General features: G+C 48.4%; 1 protein-coding gene across 2 annotated transcripts in view; it reads left to right on the top strand.

The window, feature by feature from the left end:
• Window positions 1-15,068, top strand: part of SH2D3C (SH2 domain containing 3C) — a 43,357-nt gene that overhangs the window by 23,478 nt on the left and 4,811 nt on the right. For both annotated transcript variants that reach the window (XM_087704619.1, XM_087704618.1), the window contains 7 exons: window positions 4,027-4,155; window positions 5,621-6,069; window positions 6,981-7,105; window positions 8,975-9,540; window positions 13,316-13,431; window positions 13,657-13,828; window positions 14,399-14,510. In XM_087704619.1, the coding sequence (XP_087560745.1) occupies window positions 4,027-4,155; window positions 5,621-6,069; window positions 6,981-7,105; window positions 8,975-9,540; window positions 13,316-13,431; window positions 13,657-13,828; window positions 14,399-14,510 (1,669 nt within the window). The remainder of the gene's footprint in view (window positions 1-4,026; window positions 4,156-5,620; window positions 6,070-6,980; window positions 7,106-8,974; window positions 9,541-13,315; window positions 13,432-13,656; window positions 13,829-14,398; window positions 14,511-15,068) is intronic.

The following is a 15,068-nucleotide window of genomic DNA, read 5'->3' as shown; positions in this document are numbered from 1 at the left end:
TTTCTTTCTCCCTCTGTCTTTCTCACTCTCTCTGTCTCTTTCTCTGTCTCTTTCTCTCTGTCTCTCTTTCTCTCTCTATGTCTCTGTCTCTTTTTTCATTTTTTCTGTTTTTCTCTCTCTCCCTGTCTCTCTGTCTCCCTCCCTCTCTTTTTTCTTTTCTTTTTTTCTTCTTTTCTCTCTCCCTCTCTCTCCCTCCCTCTCTCTTTCTCTCTCTCTCTCTCTCTGTCTCCTCTCTCTGTCTCTCTCTCTGTCTCTTTTTCTTTCTCTTTCTTTCTCTCCCTCTTTCCCTCTCTGTCTCTTTCTTTTTTCTTTTTCTTTCTTTCTCTCCCTCTCCCTCTCCCTGTCTCCCTCCCTCTCTCTTTCTCTCTCTCTCTCTGTCTCTCTCTCTGTCTCTTTTTCTTTCTCTTTCTTTCTCTCTTTCCCTCTCTGTCTCTTTTTTTTCTTTTTCTTTTTCTTTCTTTCTCTCTCTCCCTGTCTCTCTGTCTCCCTCCCTCTCTCTTTCTCTCTCTCTCTCTCTGTCTCTCTCTGTGTCTCTTTTTCTTTCTCTTTCTTTCTCTCCCTCTTTCCCTCTCTGTCTCTTTCTTTTTTCTTTCTTTCTCTCTCTCCCTGTCTCTCTGTCTCCCTCCCTCTCTCTTTCTCTCTCTCTCTCTCTGTCTCTGTCTCTTTTTCTTTCTCTTTCTTTCTCTCCCTCTTTCCCTCTCTGTCTCTTTCTTTTTTCTTTTTCTTTTTCTTTCTTTCTCTCCCTCTCCGTCTCTCTGTCTCCCTCCCTCTCTCTTTTCTTTTTTTCTTTCTTTCTCTTTCTCTCTCCCTGTCTGTCTCTGTCTGTCTCTGTCTGTCTCTTTCTCTCTCTCTTTCTCTGTCTCTTTTTTTTCTCTCTCTCTGTCTGTCTCTCTCTTTCTCTCTGTCTTTTGGCTGAGAGGCTCATCTTCATGGGGGATTTTTCAGCTGAATGCACTCAATTGACTAGCTAATCGCAGCACTGAGACTCGGAAGGCACTCGGCGGTACCTGCCTTCCCCCTCACGCCGTCGGGATGGTGTTAATTTCCCACGTCTTTGTAAATGTATCCTCATGCCTGTGAAAGAAGCATTTGCACACACAAACCCCTGGCCCAGTTCTTGGCAAACAGGGTGGGATCCGTTCTGCGAGCCACGCAAAGACCGTCTGCCCAGTTTGTTTCAGCCCTGTTGGCTGGTTGTAGGAAGATTGTGAGCCAGGAAACGGTTTTGTCGCCAAAGGTGAGAGAAACCAGAGCCGGGCGGCAAACAATGAAAAAGAATTTCTTGGAGTGATGTCATCCCCCACCAATTCTCTCCTTTTAAATCAGGTGGAAGTTGGGGCTGTTGAATTGTTGTTGCTCTGTGGAGGTATCGCCTTAGAAATGACCTTCCCAAAGTTGTGGGTTTGGGTTTGAGCAGCTCTTCTTTGAGCCAAATATCAGTTTGGCTTATTACAACGCTAGTTGGAATACGGGGCTCCACTATGCTCGGTCTTGATAAATTGACACTTATAGCTTTAAAATTAATGAGTAGCTTCTCCTCTCCCCTTCTCTCCCTCAGGCTGGCCCCACAGAGGCCTCTCCTATCTTATCCCCTTCTCTCCCTCAGTCTAACTCCTTAGCATCAGAGCATTTTTCAAGTGGGGGGGGGAGTAGAATATCTAAACTGGCAGCCCTCAGGCCAGATGAGTCACGCAATGCCCACACCCAAGTGGCAGTTGGAACAGAGTTCTTTTCAGGTGGGGTGGGGGAGTAGAACATGTAACTCCTTAGCATTAGAGCATTTTTTCAGGTGGGGAGAGGGAGTAGAATATCTAAACTGGAAGCCTGCAGGCCGAATGAGTCACACACCGCCCACGCCCAAGTGGCAGTTGGAACAGAGTTCTTTTCAGGTGGGGTAGGGGAGTAGAAGTAACCCCTTAGCATCAGAGCATGTTAATAATAATAATATAAGAAATACTAATGATCTGATGGTCATTTCGAAAAATCCTTTCTTAGTGTGAACACCTAGAAGCCAAGAGGAACATACGTGCCAAATTTCAAGTTTGTACACTTTAAGATTCTGGAGATTTCATGATGATGCATGAGTGGTATTTCTCTCACACACATATTGCTAACACACACACACACACACCACATTCACAACGTAGGGTGGCACCCATCTCTAAATCCATGCACAGTAAACGACATATGGTTGCGAGGAAAATTCAATTGCATTAACATTTTTTTAAAGAAACCTCCTACAAATTCAGAAAAGGAATTTGTAAAAAACACAGAGGCTGTTTAGAAAAAGACCCCCAGATAGCAGCCGGGGGGAGGAGGGAATTTAAAGGCAGAAAATGGTGGATATATATTTTTTGGGAGGAGCAAAGCAGGAATAAGCTTTAAAAACTTCGCCATCAAGATTGTCAATCAATCAGGAGCCCTCCTGAGATAGGAGCCGAGTCCCGCTTTCTTCTCTATACTGGGAGGGTTTGCCCCTAGCTCTCCGCGATCAGGAGAGCAGGGGAGGGAAGCAGCTGCTGCAATAATTGGTCAAGCGAGGTGGAGGGTACGTGTGTGGTAACCTGCTGGGTTTGCCTGCCGGCAAAACGTTGGCTATCCTCCATCTCTCTGGAGATGCTCGGACTGCATCGCTGTCTCCCCAAATAACCGACTCTGTGCTCGGAGAAGCAGAAGGACGGATTGTGTCGTCCTGCGGGAGGGTTACCACGGAGGCAAGGGTGACAGCAGCCTTCAGAAAGAGATGCGTCCTAGGCTTCAGCTGCCAGCCACAGGGCTCCCAATGAGCACCAGCCGTGCCCTGGACAACCGAGCAGATCTCCGCCGCTGACCGCCTGCTGCCAACCGGCCCTTCGCCGCCCTCGAAAGCACTTCAACAACTCATGTTAGCTGATGGGCCCGTTTCCCTTTGGCTGCCTTCCCAGTTCGCAGGGAAGCACGGCTGCCACGCAGGCACGATTCAGGCATTGCCTCTGTTTGTGCTGAACCGAAGGGCTGGGAGAAGTGGCACCGTTGGTCTGCTGTTTGTTGGCAGCTTCCAATGAGTTTGCGCCAGGGGTGAAATCCAGCATGTTCTGACAGGTTCTGGAGAACCAGTAGTGGAAATTTTGAGTAGTTCGGAGAACCGGCAAATGCCACCTCTGGCTAGGCCCAGACTGGGAATGGAGATTTTGCAGTATCCTTCCCCTGAAGTGGGGAGGGAATGGAGATTTTGCAGTATCCTTCCCCTGGAGTGGGGAGGGAATGGAGATTTTGCAGTATCCTTCCCCTGGAGTGGGGAGGGAATGGGGATTTTGCAGTATCCTTCCCCTGGAGTGGGGAGGGAATGGGGATTTTGCAGTATCCTTCCCCTGGGGTGGGGAGGAAATGGGGATTTTGCAGTATCCTTCCCCTGGGGTGGGGAGGGAATGGGGATTTTGCAGTATCCTTCCCCTGGAGTGGGGAGGGAATGGGGATTTTGCAGTATCCTTCCTCTGGAGTGGGGAGGGAATTGGGATTTTGCAGTATCCTTTCCCTGGAGAGGGGAGGGAATGGAGATTTTGCAGTATCCTTCCCCTGGAGGGAATGGAGATTTTGCAGTATCCTTCCCCTGCCACAGCCACCAAGCCACGCCCATAGAACTGGTAGTAAAAAGAATTGAATTTCAATACTGGTTTGCGCGGCCTTCTTGTCTTAAAAGTGCCATGAAAGAGCTCAACACAACCTGGTTTTAAGTCAAAAACATGGTTTGCAGCCAAGTTAAGATTGCACAGCGTTCCCCGAGCAAAGCAAGTTACTTGTTACTCCGGTTTTCCTTTAAAAAACAAACTCTGCTCTCTGATCAGGCTAACTTTGAGGAATCAATCTACTCGTTCCTTTTCTCCTACTATGCCTTTTCAGTTAAAAAATCAATCCATTTTTCTTCAAAAGCTTCTATTTGGAGATGCCACAAAGCTATCACTTCAGGGTGGCTCAAATTCACAGCTCTCCCCTTTCATTTGGGGCGGCTGATTGAAAAGTCCCTTTTCTTCTTCTTTTTCCCTGCAGTTCTCCAAGGAGAAGTACATCCTCGACTCCTCACCGGAGAAGCTTCACAAGGAGTTGGAAGAGGAGTTGAAACTCAGCAGTTCCGACCTCAGGAGTCACGCCTGGTATCATGGCCGTATCCCCCGGGAGGTGAGAGCTTCTGGCTGAGAAAAACCTCTGGCCAACATGGGATCAGAAGTTGGGTAGATCAAGAGAAGGGAGAGGAACCACTACCCCTGGGGGTTACACCGGTGTCCCTCAACTTGGGTGCCTTAGATGGGTGGTACAAATGGAAGAACGTGTAGTTGAATCACTCCAGGTTAGGAAGGCTGAAAGTATGTAAGCAAACGACTGCATCCCATTTTTATTTATTGTGCGGAGAAAATAATTGTGTGAGGAATGCAAGGTGAGCTAAAAACGCTTTGGAGATGAGAGGGTCACTGCTGGCTCATAGATGGGGCCTCAGAGGGACCCTCTATATTCTTGGGGTAACCTAGGATGCACCTCAATATTGGAGGCAGATACCCAGGGAGAGGCCCTTTTCCATGTTTCCAAAACCGAAGCAATGTACCAAATGCCTCTTTTCCCACTTTCTCTCCAGCGTTAAACAGTAAAGTTTTCCCCACACATGCATGCTCGTCGTTCCCGGCTCTAGGGGGCGGTGCTCATCTCTATTTCTAAGCCAAAGAGCCAGCGCTGTCCGAAGAGGCCTCCGTGGTCATGTGGCTGGCATGACTCAACGCCGAAGGCGCACGGAAGGCTGTTCCCTTCCCACCAAAGCTGGTCCCTATTTTTCTACTTGCATTTTTACGTGCTTTTGAACTGCTAGGCTGGCAGAAATAATGGGAGCTAACTCCGTTACGCGGCGCTAGGGATTCAAACCGCCGAACTGCCGACCTTTCTGATTGACAATCTCAGCGCCTTAGCCCCTGAACCACCCTGTTCGCCAGCATTAGGGCCAGGTTTATATTCTCTGCAGATGCTCAGATGCCCTGCTGCAATCTTTGCAGCCATGCCCTGGCACTCAGAAGACTAAATAGGGCTAGCTAGGTTCCTCGGATAAAACCCGAACACTGGATTATTATTTTTTTAAATTTACTCATTCATTTGTATTTATACTTATTAATCAAGTTGTGACCCGTGTCACCAAAGCGATTCTGAGCAAGTAGGGCAGTTTTCCAAGCAGGACACTCACTTCTTCATACCTCCCTCTGGATTGATTTATTCTTTATATATTCATTTTTTAAAAATTGCCCAATGCTGGAAACAAAATAATACCCTCTCGGATGAATTAGTGATTAAAAAAAACCTTTGGATTGTGCAGAGACGGACAAATTAACACTGAAATTAAAAGATAAAGAAGACTCGGAATATTATGAAATTTGGAACAATTGGTACAAATGGCTGCAAAACAAGAATAAAATTAATTAATCCATTATATATAAATATATATAGAATTGTGTATAAAGGTGTGTAAATACAGAAGCAAAATATTATATACATGTACAGTTATGATGACATAACAATTTTGATGTAATGACTGTAAGGTGTTGTAGAAGGGGAAAAATAATTTAAAAATCTGCTAAAAAATAAAAAAATAAAAATTCCCCCCCAGGTTTCAGAAAGCTTGGTGCAAAGGAACGGGGATTTTTTAATCCGTGACTCGCTCACCAGCCTGGGTGATTATGTGTTGACTTGCCGCTGGCGGAACGAACCCCTCCACTTCAAGATCAACAAAGTGATGGTGAAATCGGGCGAAGGGCGCACCCACATCCAGTACCTCTTCGAGCAGGAGAGTTTCGACAATGTCCCGGCCTTGGTGCGCTTCTACGTAGGGAACCGTAAGCCCATCTCGGAACAGAGCAATGCCATCTTCTACTGCCCCATCAACCGCACCTTCCCGCTGCGCTATCTGGAGGCCAGCTACGGACTCTCCAACGGGAAGCACAGCGGCTCCCACAGCCACTCGGGCCACAAAGGTGGGCACATCAAAAGGAGGAGCATCACCATGACGGACGGGCTGACCGCCGACAAGATCACAAGGAGCGACGGATGTCCCACCAGGTATCAAAATCTCGGGAAAAACTCCAACTACATCTCAGAAGGGGGGGGCTTGGCAAATTGTACGGGCGGATCTTAAGTTTTGCAATGGGTTTTTTTATGCCAGTACCAACTTGTTGTGGCCCGCGGAGCCGGTGGCAGACTCAGAAAGTGAGGAGGTTGGGGAGGGACATGGGCCAGTCCTGGAGTCTGGGGAAGGGTCTGATGAGGGCTCTGTGTCGGAGGCAGAGAGGTGGCCAGAGCTGTATGCCAGTTACCAGCTGCCTTCAGAGTCAGACATCAGTGAGGCAGAAGAACAGCTGGAGCCTGTTCCCAGTGTGTGCATGCGCAGAGTTGCCAGACGAAGGAAATAGCTAAAGAACAGGGGTCAACTTGGGAGTAAGGCCATAGGTGGACGATGAATCCTCCCAGAGGAAATAAAAGAGGAGCAAAAGGGGAGTGGAGTTTGCAGGAGACAATTAGTTTGCTTAATCAGTTCATGACTCTCCGAGACTCCTTGCCAAGTTCTGCCGAGATCGGCCTGGCAGCTCTCCAAGCCAGATAAGGTCTGTGACTATAAATCCTCCCTTGAAAGACTTTGCTGGATGTGAATGAGCAGAATTCTCTGTGAATTAATAAAAGGGGATTTTTGTGGGGAAAAGGAGTTTGCTTCATGCTCTTGGGAAGCCTCGGTCAGAACACAATTGAGGAGGTTAAGCTGGAGAAAGAACCCTTTGTTAATTTAACTCAACCAGATTGGAATTTCTGCTTTTCAAGGAAATGGAGTTTTCTAGGTTTCGAAGTAGTTTTTCATTTCCCCCCCCCCTGAAGCTACCCATGAAAGCTGGGTTTCGTGCAGCAGGCCCTATGTGATAACTCTGCTCAATTCTTTGGGGTGGGAGATTTTCATCCATTTTAATCTCTTTCGCATTTAGTGTCTCCTTGCCGCATCACCGGGACATCATTCGGAACTGCGCCGTCAGCGTGGATCAAATACAAGACCTCCACTCTCCGATGTCGCCCATCGCCGAGACCCCAGCCACTCCAGCTTATAGCACTGGTAGGCAGGGCATTGTCCGAAGCGGGGAAAAAACAATGGGTTGTGTGAATTTATTTAAACCCTGTGTATAGGTTTTAAAAGGGACTGCTTGTAAGTTAATTTAATAGGGGGCGCAGTGGCTCAGTGGCTAAGACGCTGAGGCTGTCGATCAGAAAGGTCGGCAGTTTGACGGTTTGAATCCCTAGCGCCGCGTAACGAAGTGAGCTCCCATGACTTGTCCCAGCTTCTGCCAACCTAGCCGTTTGAAAGCACGTAAATAAATGCAAGTAGAAAAATAGGGACCACCTTTGGTGGGAAGGGAACAGTGTTCCGTGCGCCTTCGGGCGTTGAGTCATGCCGGCCACATGACCACGGAGACGTCTTCGGGCAGCGCTGGCTCTTCGGCTTTGCAAACGGAGATGAGCACCGCCCCCTACAGTCGGGAACGACTAGCGCATATGTGCGAGGGGAACCTTTCCCTTTATATGTTTTAAACAATATAAAATAGAGGCTTCAAAGATTCAGATCAAAATGCAGTGGCTGCGACTGCATAATATCCCTTCATCCGATTCCTGAATTTTCTAGCTTTGTGTCATACATCCAACTGCGGGAATCCTCCTTTAACTACAGTGGCAAAATATGTGTGTTGTGGGCAAGCAAGACACAACTTCAACCCTTTTGTGATCTCGCAGGGAAGAATTTTGTGGCCTCCGATGTTTCAACACCCATTTTGTTATTTTCCTTTTCGTTGCGGAAAGCGTCTGTCTTGACCACAAACACAGCTGGGGGCTTACAGGATGCTGAACCACAAAGGTTCTAGCTAAAGTTCAGGGTTTTGTTTTTTTAAAGCTTGTGAGAATGTGGCCTCCAGGTTTCCTCTGACCCAGATAAACCCCTTGTTTTAAAGATGCAGGCAAAGTATTCCCTCCCAGGGGAGCAGGTTGTGATGAAATAAATTGTAATCATCGAAAGGTAACTTGTGAGACGTCATTCTGTTCTTCAGAGGCTTTAATTTTAAAATGCGACTTAGACCAGCCAGCCTTTTCCATTGGATATTCTTGAGAAAAAGAACAGATATCATGCAGGAAATGTGATTATCTTAAAAATTAAGATTTGAATGCTCCAGTTCTGTGTCTTTAAGCATGCCCTCCTTAGCTCCTCGGCCATCTGCATTTATGAAGATATAACATTCATAACTTTACTAGCTGAACTGACTCCTCCATTCATTTTCGTGTTTTCTTTTATTTACATAACATAAAAAAATTAAATTTCCATCAAACAGTGTGTGATCTGGGTACAGTTGTTCTTAAGCAGGCATAATCCAAATGCTTTGCTGTGGTATTCATGACTTCAACATATATATTTAATAATAATATTTAACATTATCTTCTTTAAAAGCTCTCGATTTTAACATTTCCTCTTTTTAATGTCTAACTTCTGTTTCTGTTGTATAACCATCGATAAAATATATCCCACGTCAAAAAAAATGTTCAGTTTCTTCTTCTTTATCCTTCATAGTAAGCGTTAGTCTATCCATTTCTGCGCATTCTAATATTTTCTTAATTACACACTCATCTGACGGGACCTCATCATTCTTCCATTGCTGCGCAAATGCAATTCTGGCTGCATTTAATAAATCTTTTTGAAGATTTTTGAAGAGTCCTAATTCTCAGAACTACTTAATGCACTCAGCTAGTAGCAACACCACTTTTAAGCTGACGTCTCAGGCACAAAGGCTCCCCTTCCCCGGTGCAAAATATGTGTTTCGATTTCACATGCACACACTCTTTTCCAAAAACTTGCGCGCTGAGCCGTTCCTGCAAGGTTGAGGGCTTGCAAATCTTCAACTTGTGGGACAAACAAGCTTTTCTGCTTCTTTATTTTTTGCAGTTACTCGTCTCAAGCCACAAGGTGGCAACGGTGCCGCCCCGTCGTCCCCGGTCATCCGACGCTCCAGCGAGCCGCAGCTCTGCCAGGGGAACGGCAGTAAGAGTGAGCTGTCCGACAGCCCCCACTCAACCCCTTCCCACGGATGCTCCAGGGCCTCCCCTTCTCCGTCTGCCAGCAGCTACAGCGACCCAGATTCAGGACATTATTGCCAGCTTCACCCGCCATCCCCGGTCCATTGGGACAGGCCGACGGCCGACAACAACAAGGGGATGCCTACCAAAAGCTACGTGGAGAGGCTAAAGGGGGACGAATGCCAGCGAGGGTTTGTCCTGAACGGCTCTGAAGGAGAAGCAGGGTGCAGAAAGAGGCTGGAGCAGGACATGATGGGTTTTGTGGTCCCGGTGGTGGAAAGGACATCCACGTTCAACCCCGCCTTGTTCCACTCCTTGCTTATTCCGGGAGAAAACAAGCCTCTGGAAATGATGGTGCTGAAGAAGATCAAGGAATTGCTGGCCGAAGGGGATGCCAGGACTCTCGCCAAGCATATCACCCACGTGGATTGCCTGGTACGGGAATGCGAGAGCAGAGGGAGGGTGTTAAGGTTGCTCGATAGGAATGGGGATGTGTCAGGGTTCCAAATAGCATCCAAAAGTAAATCAGAGTCCAAGGCAACGTATTGCTCAAAGTTCCAATTTATTAAGAGAGCCACGTTGGCACATCTGGGAAAACCCGGATCTGAAAGCTTCCCAATTTTCCCCACCAAGTTGAAAGTTCAAGATCCTGCCCCCACACCCACAAGTCCATCCCATGGTCCAACCTTACACTGCCATGCTGGCAGCTTCCACCCATCCAATTCCGGTCAGGTGCAGAGACAAAAGATGACCTTGGCTTTCTAGAAAGAATGTTGTTATGGCTACATATCATCTAACTCTGTACAATCCCACCTCCCATTTTTCCCACAATAGAAAATGCATAATAGAAAGTATGGCAGGCCAAAGACCCAAAAGAAAACATGGCTGCAGGCCTGACAGGATGTTCAGGTCTGGTTCTTTTCACAGCCAATCTAACTGTGTCAGACAATCCGCTTGGTCGCCTCTCAGTGGGGAGAGTTCCAATTCAGTCCTGCTCAGAAAGACATCGGGCGAGGAAAAAACCCACGAGATTCCTAGAGAGAAAGGATTGCACGAACCCAGCAAGGAAGAAGGGAGCAAATCTAGGCCAGATAAGAAATACCGTATTTTTGGAGTATAAGACGCATCTTCCCCCCCCTAAAAAAGAGGGTAAAATTCTGGGTGCGTCTTATGCACTGAACACAGCATTTTTGGCCTTCCGAAACCCCACCCCCTTTGCAAAAATGGATGTGCAGAGGGTTTGGGAGGTCTGCAAAGTGCTCCTGGGGGCTGGGGAGGGCAAAAACAAGCCAAAAAAACGGGGTTTTTTGCTCGTTTTTGCCCTCCCCGGCCCCCAGGACCATTTCCAGAGGGGAAAAAAACGGGCCTTTTTTGCTCGTTTTTGCCCTCCCCAGCCCCCAGACCTCCCAAAGTCTATGCATGCCCTGTTTTTTTTTTTTTTTGTTTTTTTTTTTGCAAAAAATGGGCCCGTTTTTTGCTAATTTCCCCCCCCCCCCAGCCCCCAGGAGCACTTTGCAGGCCTCTCAAAAAATGAGGCGTGCAGAGGGTTTTGGAACCCTCTGGCCGGCAAGATTCAACGCCGAAGGCGCACGGAACGCTGTTTCTTTCCACCAAAGGTGGTTCCTATTTTTCTAGTTGCATTTTTACATGCTTTCAAACTGCTAGGTTGGCAGAAGCTTGGACAAGTAACGGGAGCTGACTCCATTACGTGACGCTAGGGATTTGAACAGCTGAACTGCCAACCTTTCTGATCTTAGCCACTGAGCCCCTCCCTGAATCAGAAGGGATGATAAATCTCCGATAAAGCCAATTGTAACGTCCTTCTCCTTTCTCAATCTTCCTGTTACCGGCTAACAAGAGATATGAAGGGAGGTCGGAGGGAGGTTCATTTAACATAATCCTTATTGTCCCCTGGGGTTCTCTCCTTCCCTTGTGATTTTGCAGTGCTAGTGATGTCATCTTTTCACTTAGTGACGTCATGCTGTGTGTTCTTCCAAGGTGAGAGGATGAGACCACGTTTGTAACTGAACCGAGAATGTGAGTCACTCGGAGTTGTGTATGATTGGAGAGAGGTGTAAACGGGTTTCCCGATGGAGGAAGACATCCCAAATAAAGGGTGTCATTGTCAGGATTGCAAAGAGAAAAAGGAAGCAGACATTTTTTTTTCCCCAGCCTGTCTCATCCATGATTTGTGGCCTGCAAATTTACTTTTTAGCACTCAGAAAGACAAAGCAGGGGCAGGAGAAGAGGCAATCAACTTCAAGAAGGATCACAGTCATCCTTCTGTCCTCCCTTTCTTCTTTTGCCCTCCATCGTTCCCAGCATTAGGCTCTTCTCTACTGAGTCCTCCCTTCTCCTTCTCCAGGCCTTCCTGTCCTCTACCATCCTCTGGTGTCCATTTAAGCTCACGCCGGCTGCTTCGGTGACTCCATCCAGCCATCTCATTCTCTGTCATTGTCTTCTTCTTCTTCCTTCTTCCTTCTTCCTTCTTCTTCTTCTTCTTCTTTTCTTCTCCTTTTCCTCCTCTTCTTCTCTTTTCTCCTCTTCTCCACTATTCCTTCTCCCTCTCTTTCTCTCTTCACATTCCTTGATTGTTGTTGTTGTTAGTTGTGAAGTTGTGTCTGACCCATTGCGATCCCATGGAAAACATTCCTCCAGGCCTTCCTGTCCTCTACCATCCTCTGGTGTCCATTTAAGCTCACGCCGACTGCATCGGTGACTCCATCCAGCCACCTCCTTCTCTGCTGTCCCCTTCTTCTTCTGCCTTCCATCTTTCCCAGCATGAGGCTCTTCTCCAGGGAGTCCTTCTTCCTTCTCATCTGGTGGCCAAAGTCTTTGAGTTTCCTCTTCAGGATCTGGCCTTCTAAAGAGCAGTCAGGGTTGATCTCCTCTAGGACTGACCGGTTGGATCGTGGCACGACAAAACCGCGCTACGCAAAATAGCGGAGATTAAATCGCGTCACTAAAGTCGCGACGTCATCACCGCGCGTCATCACCGCGGGGACAACAGCGCGGTGACAGAAGGGCGTTCTACATGCTTCGTTCTTTGCCTCCAAAGGTAGCCCTCCTCCTCCAGCTGACAGCGGCAGTGGGCACGGGGCAAAGTGGGCTGCCCAGCAGCAGCAGCCTGCGGGAAGGGTCCAGCACAGCCACGGGGGGCAGCAGGAAGCCCGCGGGGGCCCTGAGCAGGGCCGCCGACGCTGGCGGCGGAGGAGGACGCAGCAGCGGCGGCGGCTGAGGCTCTCCCGGGGCCGGCGAAGCGGGCTTGCCCGGCAGAGGCAGGCCGCCCTCTTCTTCCTCAACAACATCTCCTTGGATGGGTGGCCGCCGCCACCGGGCAACCCGCTTCGCCGGCCCCGGGAGAGCCTCAGCCGCCGCCGCCGCCCGCCCTGACTCTTCCTCTGGGGGAGCCGCCGCCGGCGGAGGCCGCCCGTCCAAGGAGATGTTGTTGAGGAAGAAGAGGGCAGCCTGCCTCCGCCGGGCAAGCCCGCTTCGCCGGCCCGGGAGAGCCTCAGCCGCCGCCGCTGCCGCGTCCTCCTCCGCTTCCTGCTGCCCCCCGTGGCTGTGCTGGACCCTTCCCGCGGGCTGCTGCTGCTGGGCAGCCCGCTTTGCCCCGTGCCCGCTGCCGCTGTCAGCTGGAGGAGGAGGGCTACCTTTGGAGGCAAAGAACGAAGCATGTAGAACGCCCTTCTGTCACCGCGCTGTTGTCGCGGCGGTAGGGTCGTTTTTTTCTTAGCGCTTCGGACGCCGCGGATTTGCCTCCGCACTTATGTCGGTGCGGATAAGGGCATCACGGTTTTGTGGTGGAACCGGTTGGATGGCCTTGCAGTCCAAGGGACTCGCAGGAGTCTTCTTCTCCAGCACCAGAGTTCAAAGGCCTCCATTCTTCGGCATCCCCATCTGCAGTGATCTTGGAGCCCAGGAAAGTAAAGTCCCTTCAAGGGGCATAGAGACTCTTGATCTGGGTCAATAGAACAGAGCAGGAAGGAACTTTGGTTCCCTTTTGCTGAAGCAATTTTTTTCTCGCTACGATTTGACTTGAGAGCCCTCCTGGCAGTATGAAAGCATGGAAAGGCGAGATAGGAAAGGGAATTTATTGCAGTCATTAAGGATTCCTGTTTTTTTCCATTATTCTTTGCGGAGGCTTTCCCCTCTCTCCATCCAAGGACCAGGGTGTGGAGATTAAACCCCTCTGTCCTCTTTGTTGCAGGTTGCTAGGATACTGGGGGTTACCAAGGAGATGCAGAGGCTCATGGGAGTCAGCTCAGGGATGGAGCTGCTCACCCTGCCCCACGGACATCAGCTTCGACTGGATTTGTTGGAAAGGTAAGCGTTGACGAAGCAAAAAGAGGCAAGAAGTGATGGAGAAAGTGGGGGGGGGGGAACAGATCTGCAAAGTGCATTGCCATCTTCTTAGATGAAGACTTTGGCGATTCGAACGGAGCTTGCTTGCAAGTTTCTAGTCCTCGATACCCAAAAGCACTTGAAAACATCTCGCCGCACGGGATCCAGCCAGGACTACAAAACCTGATGGCTGCTTCTTCCCGTTAGGTTCCACACAATGACCATCATGATCGCGGTGGATATTTTGGGGTGCACAGGAAGCATGGAGGAGCGGGCCTCTCTTCTCCACAAGACCATTCAGCTGGCCGCCGAGCTGAAGAGCACCATGGGCAACATGTACAGTTTTGCCGCTGTGATGAATGCGTTAGAAATGACCCAGGTAATTGTCAGCGCCCGCCAGGGAGGAAAGCTTCCCAAGAATGTGGAAATCTGATGGGGACCCAGAGTAAAAATCCTGGAACATCTTAGAGGAGCTCTGCCTAATCTTCACCTAAGTCACCATCATCTTTTAATGACACCATAATTCCTTGCAAGGTGGAGTCCAGGCAACTGAATGGAGCAGAGTGTTTACTGGCTGGATGCTTTTCTTGTTGCCAGGGTGGAGTTTTGTTCAGCAGATATATTCTCAGTGTGCCGAGAGAAATATCTGCCTCTACCTAGGATTGAACTCACAGCCTCCTGATTGTGAGGGAAGAGCTCCACCTCTAGGGCCACCACACCACTCTAGTCTTCACTTGTGTCACTCCAAATTCTTATTTTTCTCCCCCCACCTCCCAATGGCGAGCTTATTCTTGAATGGGCCTCTGAGGACAAGACCCTGACACCCTCCTCAAATGCTATCTGCTGGGTTGTGCTTTGGGGCCCCCAGACCAGAGGCATCATTACACCTTGCCAGGTTAGTGTCGTTGACCCACAACTGGCTATTTCCCCTTATTTCTTTGTCCTTCAGATCTCCCGCCTGGAGCAAACCTGGATGGTTTTACGCCAGCGTTACACAGAAGGCGCCATTCTGTACGAGAAGACGCTGAAGCCATTTTTAAAGAGCCTCAACGAAGGAAAAGGTGAGCCAGCAGCTTTGTGTGTACAGATTTTTGCACACAAGCTTGATGAGCGAACTCCATTCTTCAAGGAGTTCAAAGAATACATTTGCAAGGAGCAGAAGTTTTACATTTCTTCACCGTGCCTCTTAATTATGCACATGCACGCACATTCCCCTCTTTTAATTGTCAATTAGAGCATATAGATATATATATATATAAAATAAGGGTAGCCCTTAATTCACTGGAGAAAGCAGGGTAGAAATGCAATCAAGGTATTTCTTAGTTGAAATGAAATTATGGAACAGTCCCTTTCTTGTCTAGTAACCAGTGGATTTAGGAGTCACTAACGTAGACCTTAAGTTATAAATTTTGGGAAATGTTGCAACTGGGAACAATTTAGAGGGGAAAAATATACATTTGTATCTGAAGAGGTGAATTTGTAGCCACTTAGATCAATAAGTCAATAGAAGTATTAAGAAGATCTCATTCCCCATCCTGTCCATCTCTTAGTTCTGGTTTCAGTATAGTTTTAAAATCTTCAATCGGTGTCGTTTTAATAGTTCCATTTATTTTTCTACT

Source organism: Thamnophis sirtalis, unplaced genomic scaffold (assembly GCF_051295495.1).
Source record: "Thamnophis sirtalis isolate CommonGarterSnake01/CBP01778 unplaced genomic scaffold, rThaSir2_p1.2 scaffold_2, whole genome shotgun sequence".
Classification (NCBI taxonomy): domain Eukaryota; kingdom Metazoa; phylum Chordata; class Lepidosauria; order Squamata; family Natricidae; genus Thamnophis; species Thamnophis sirtalis.
Note: the sequence above shows the minus strand (reverse complement) of the source record. Positions and strands in the feature narration are given on the sequence as shown.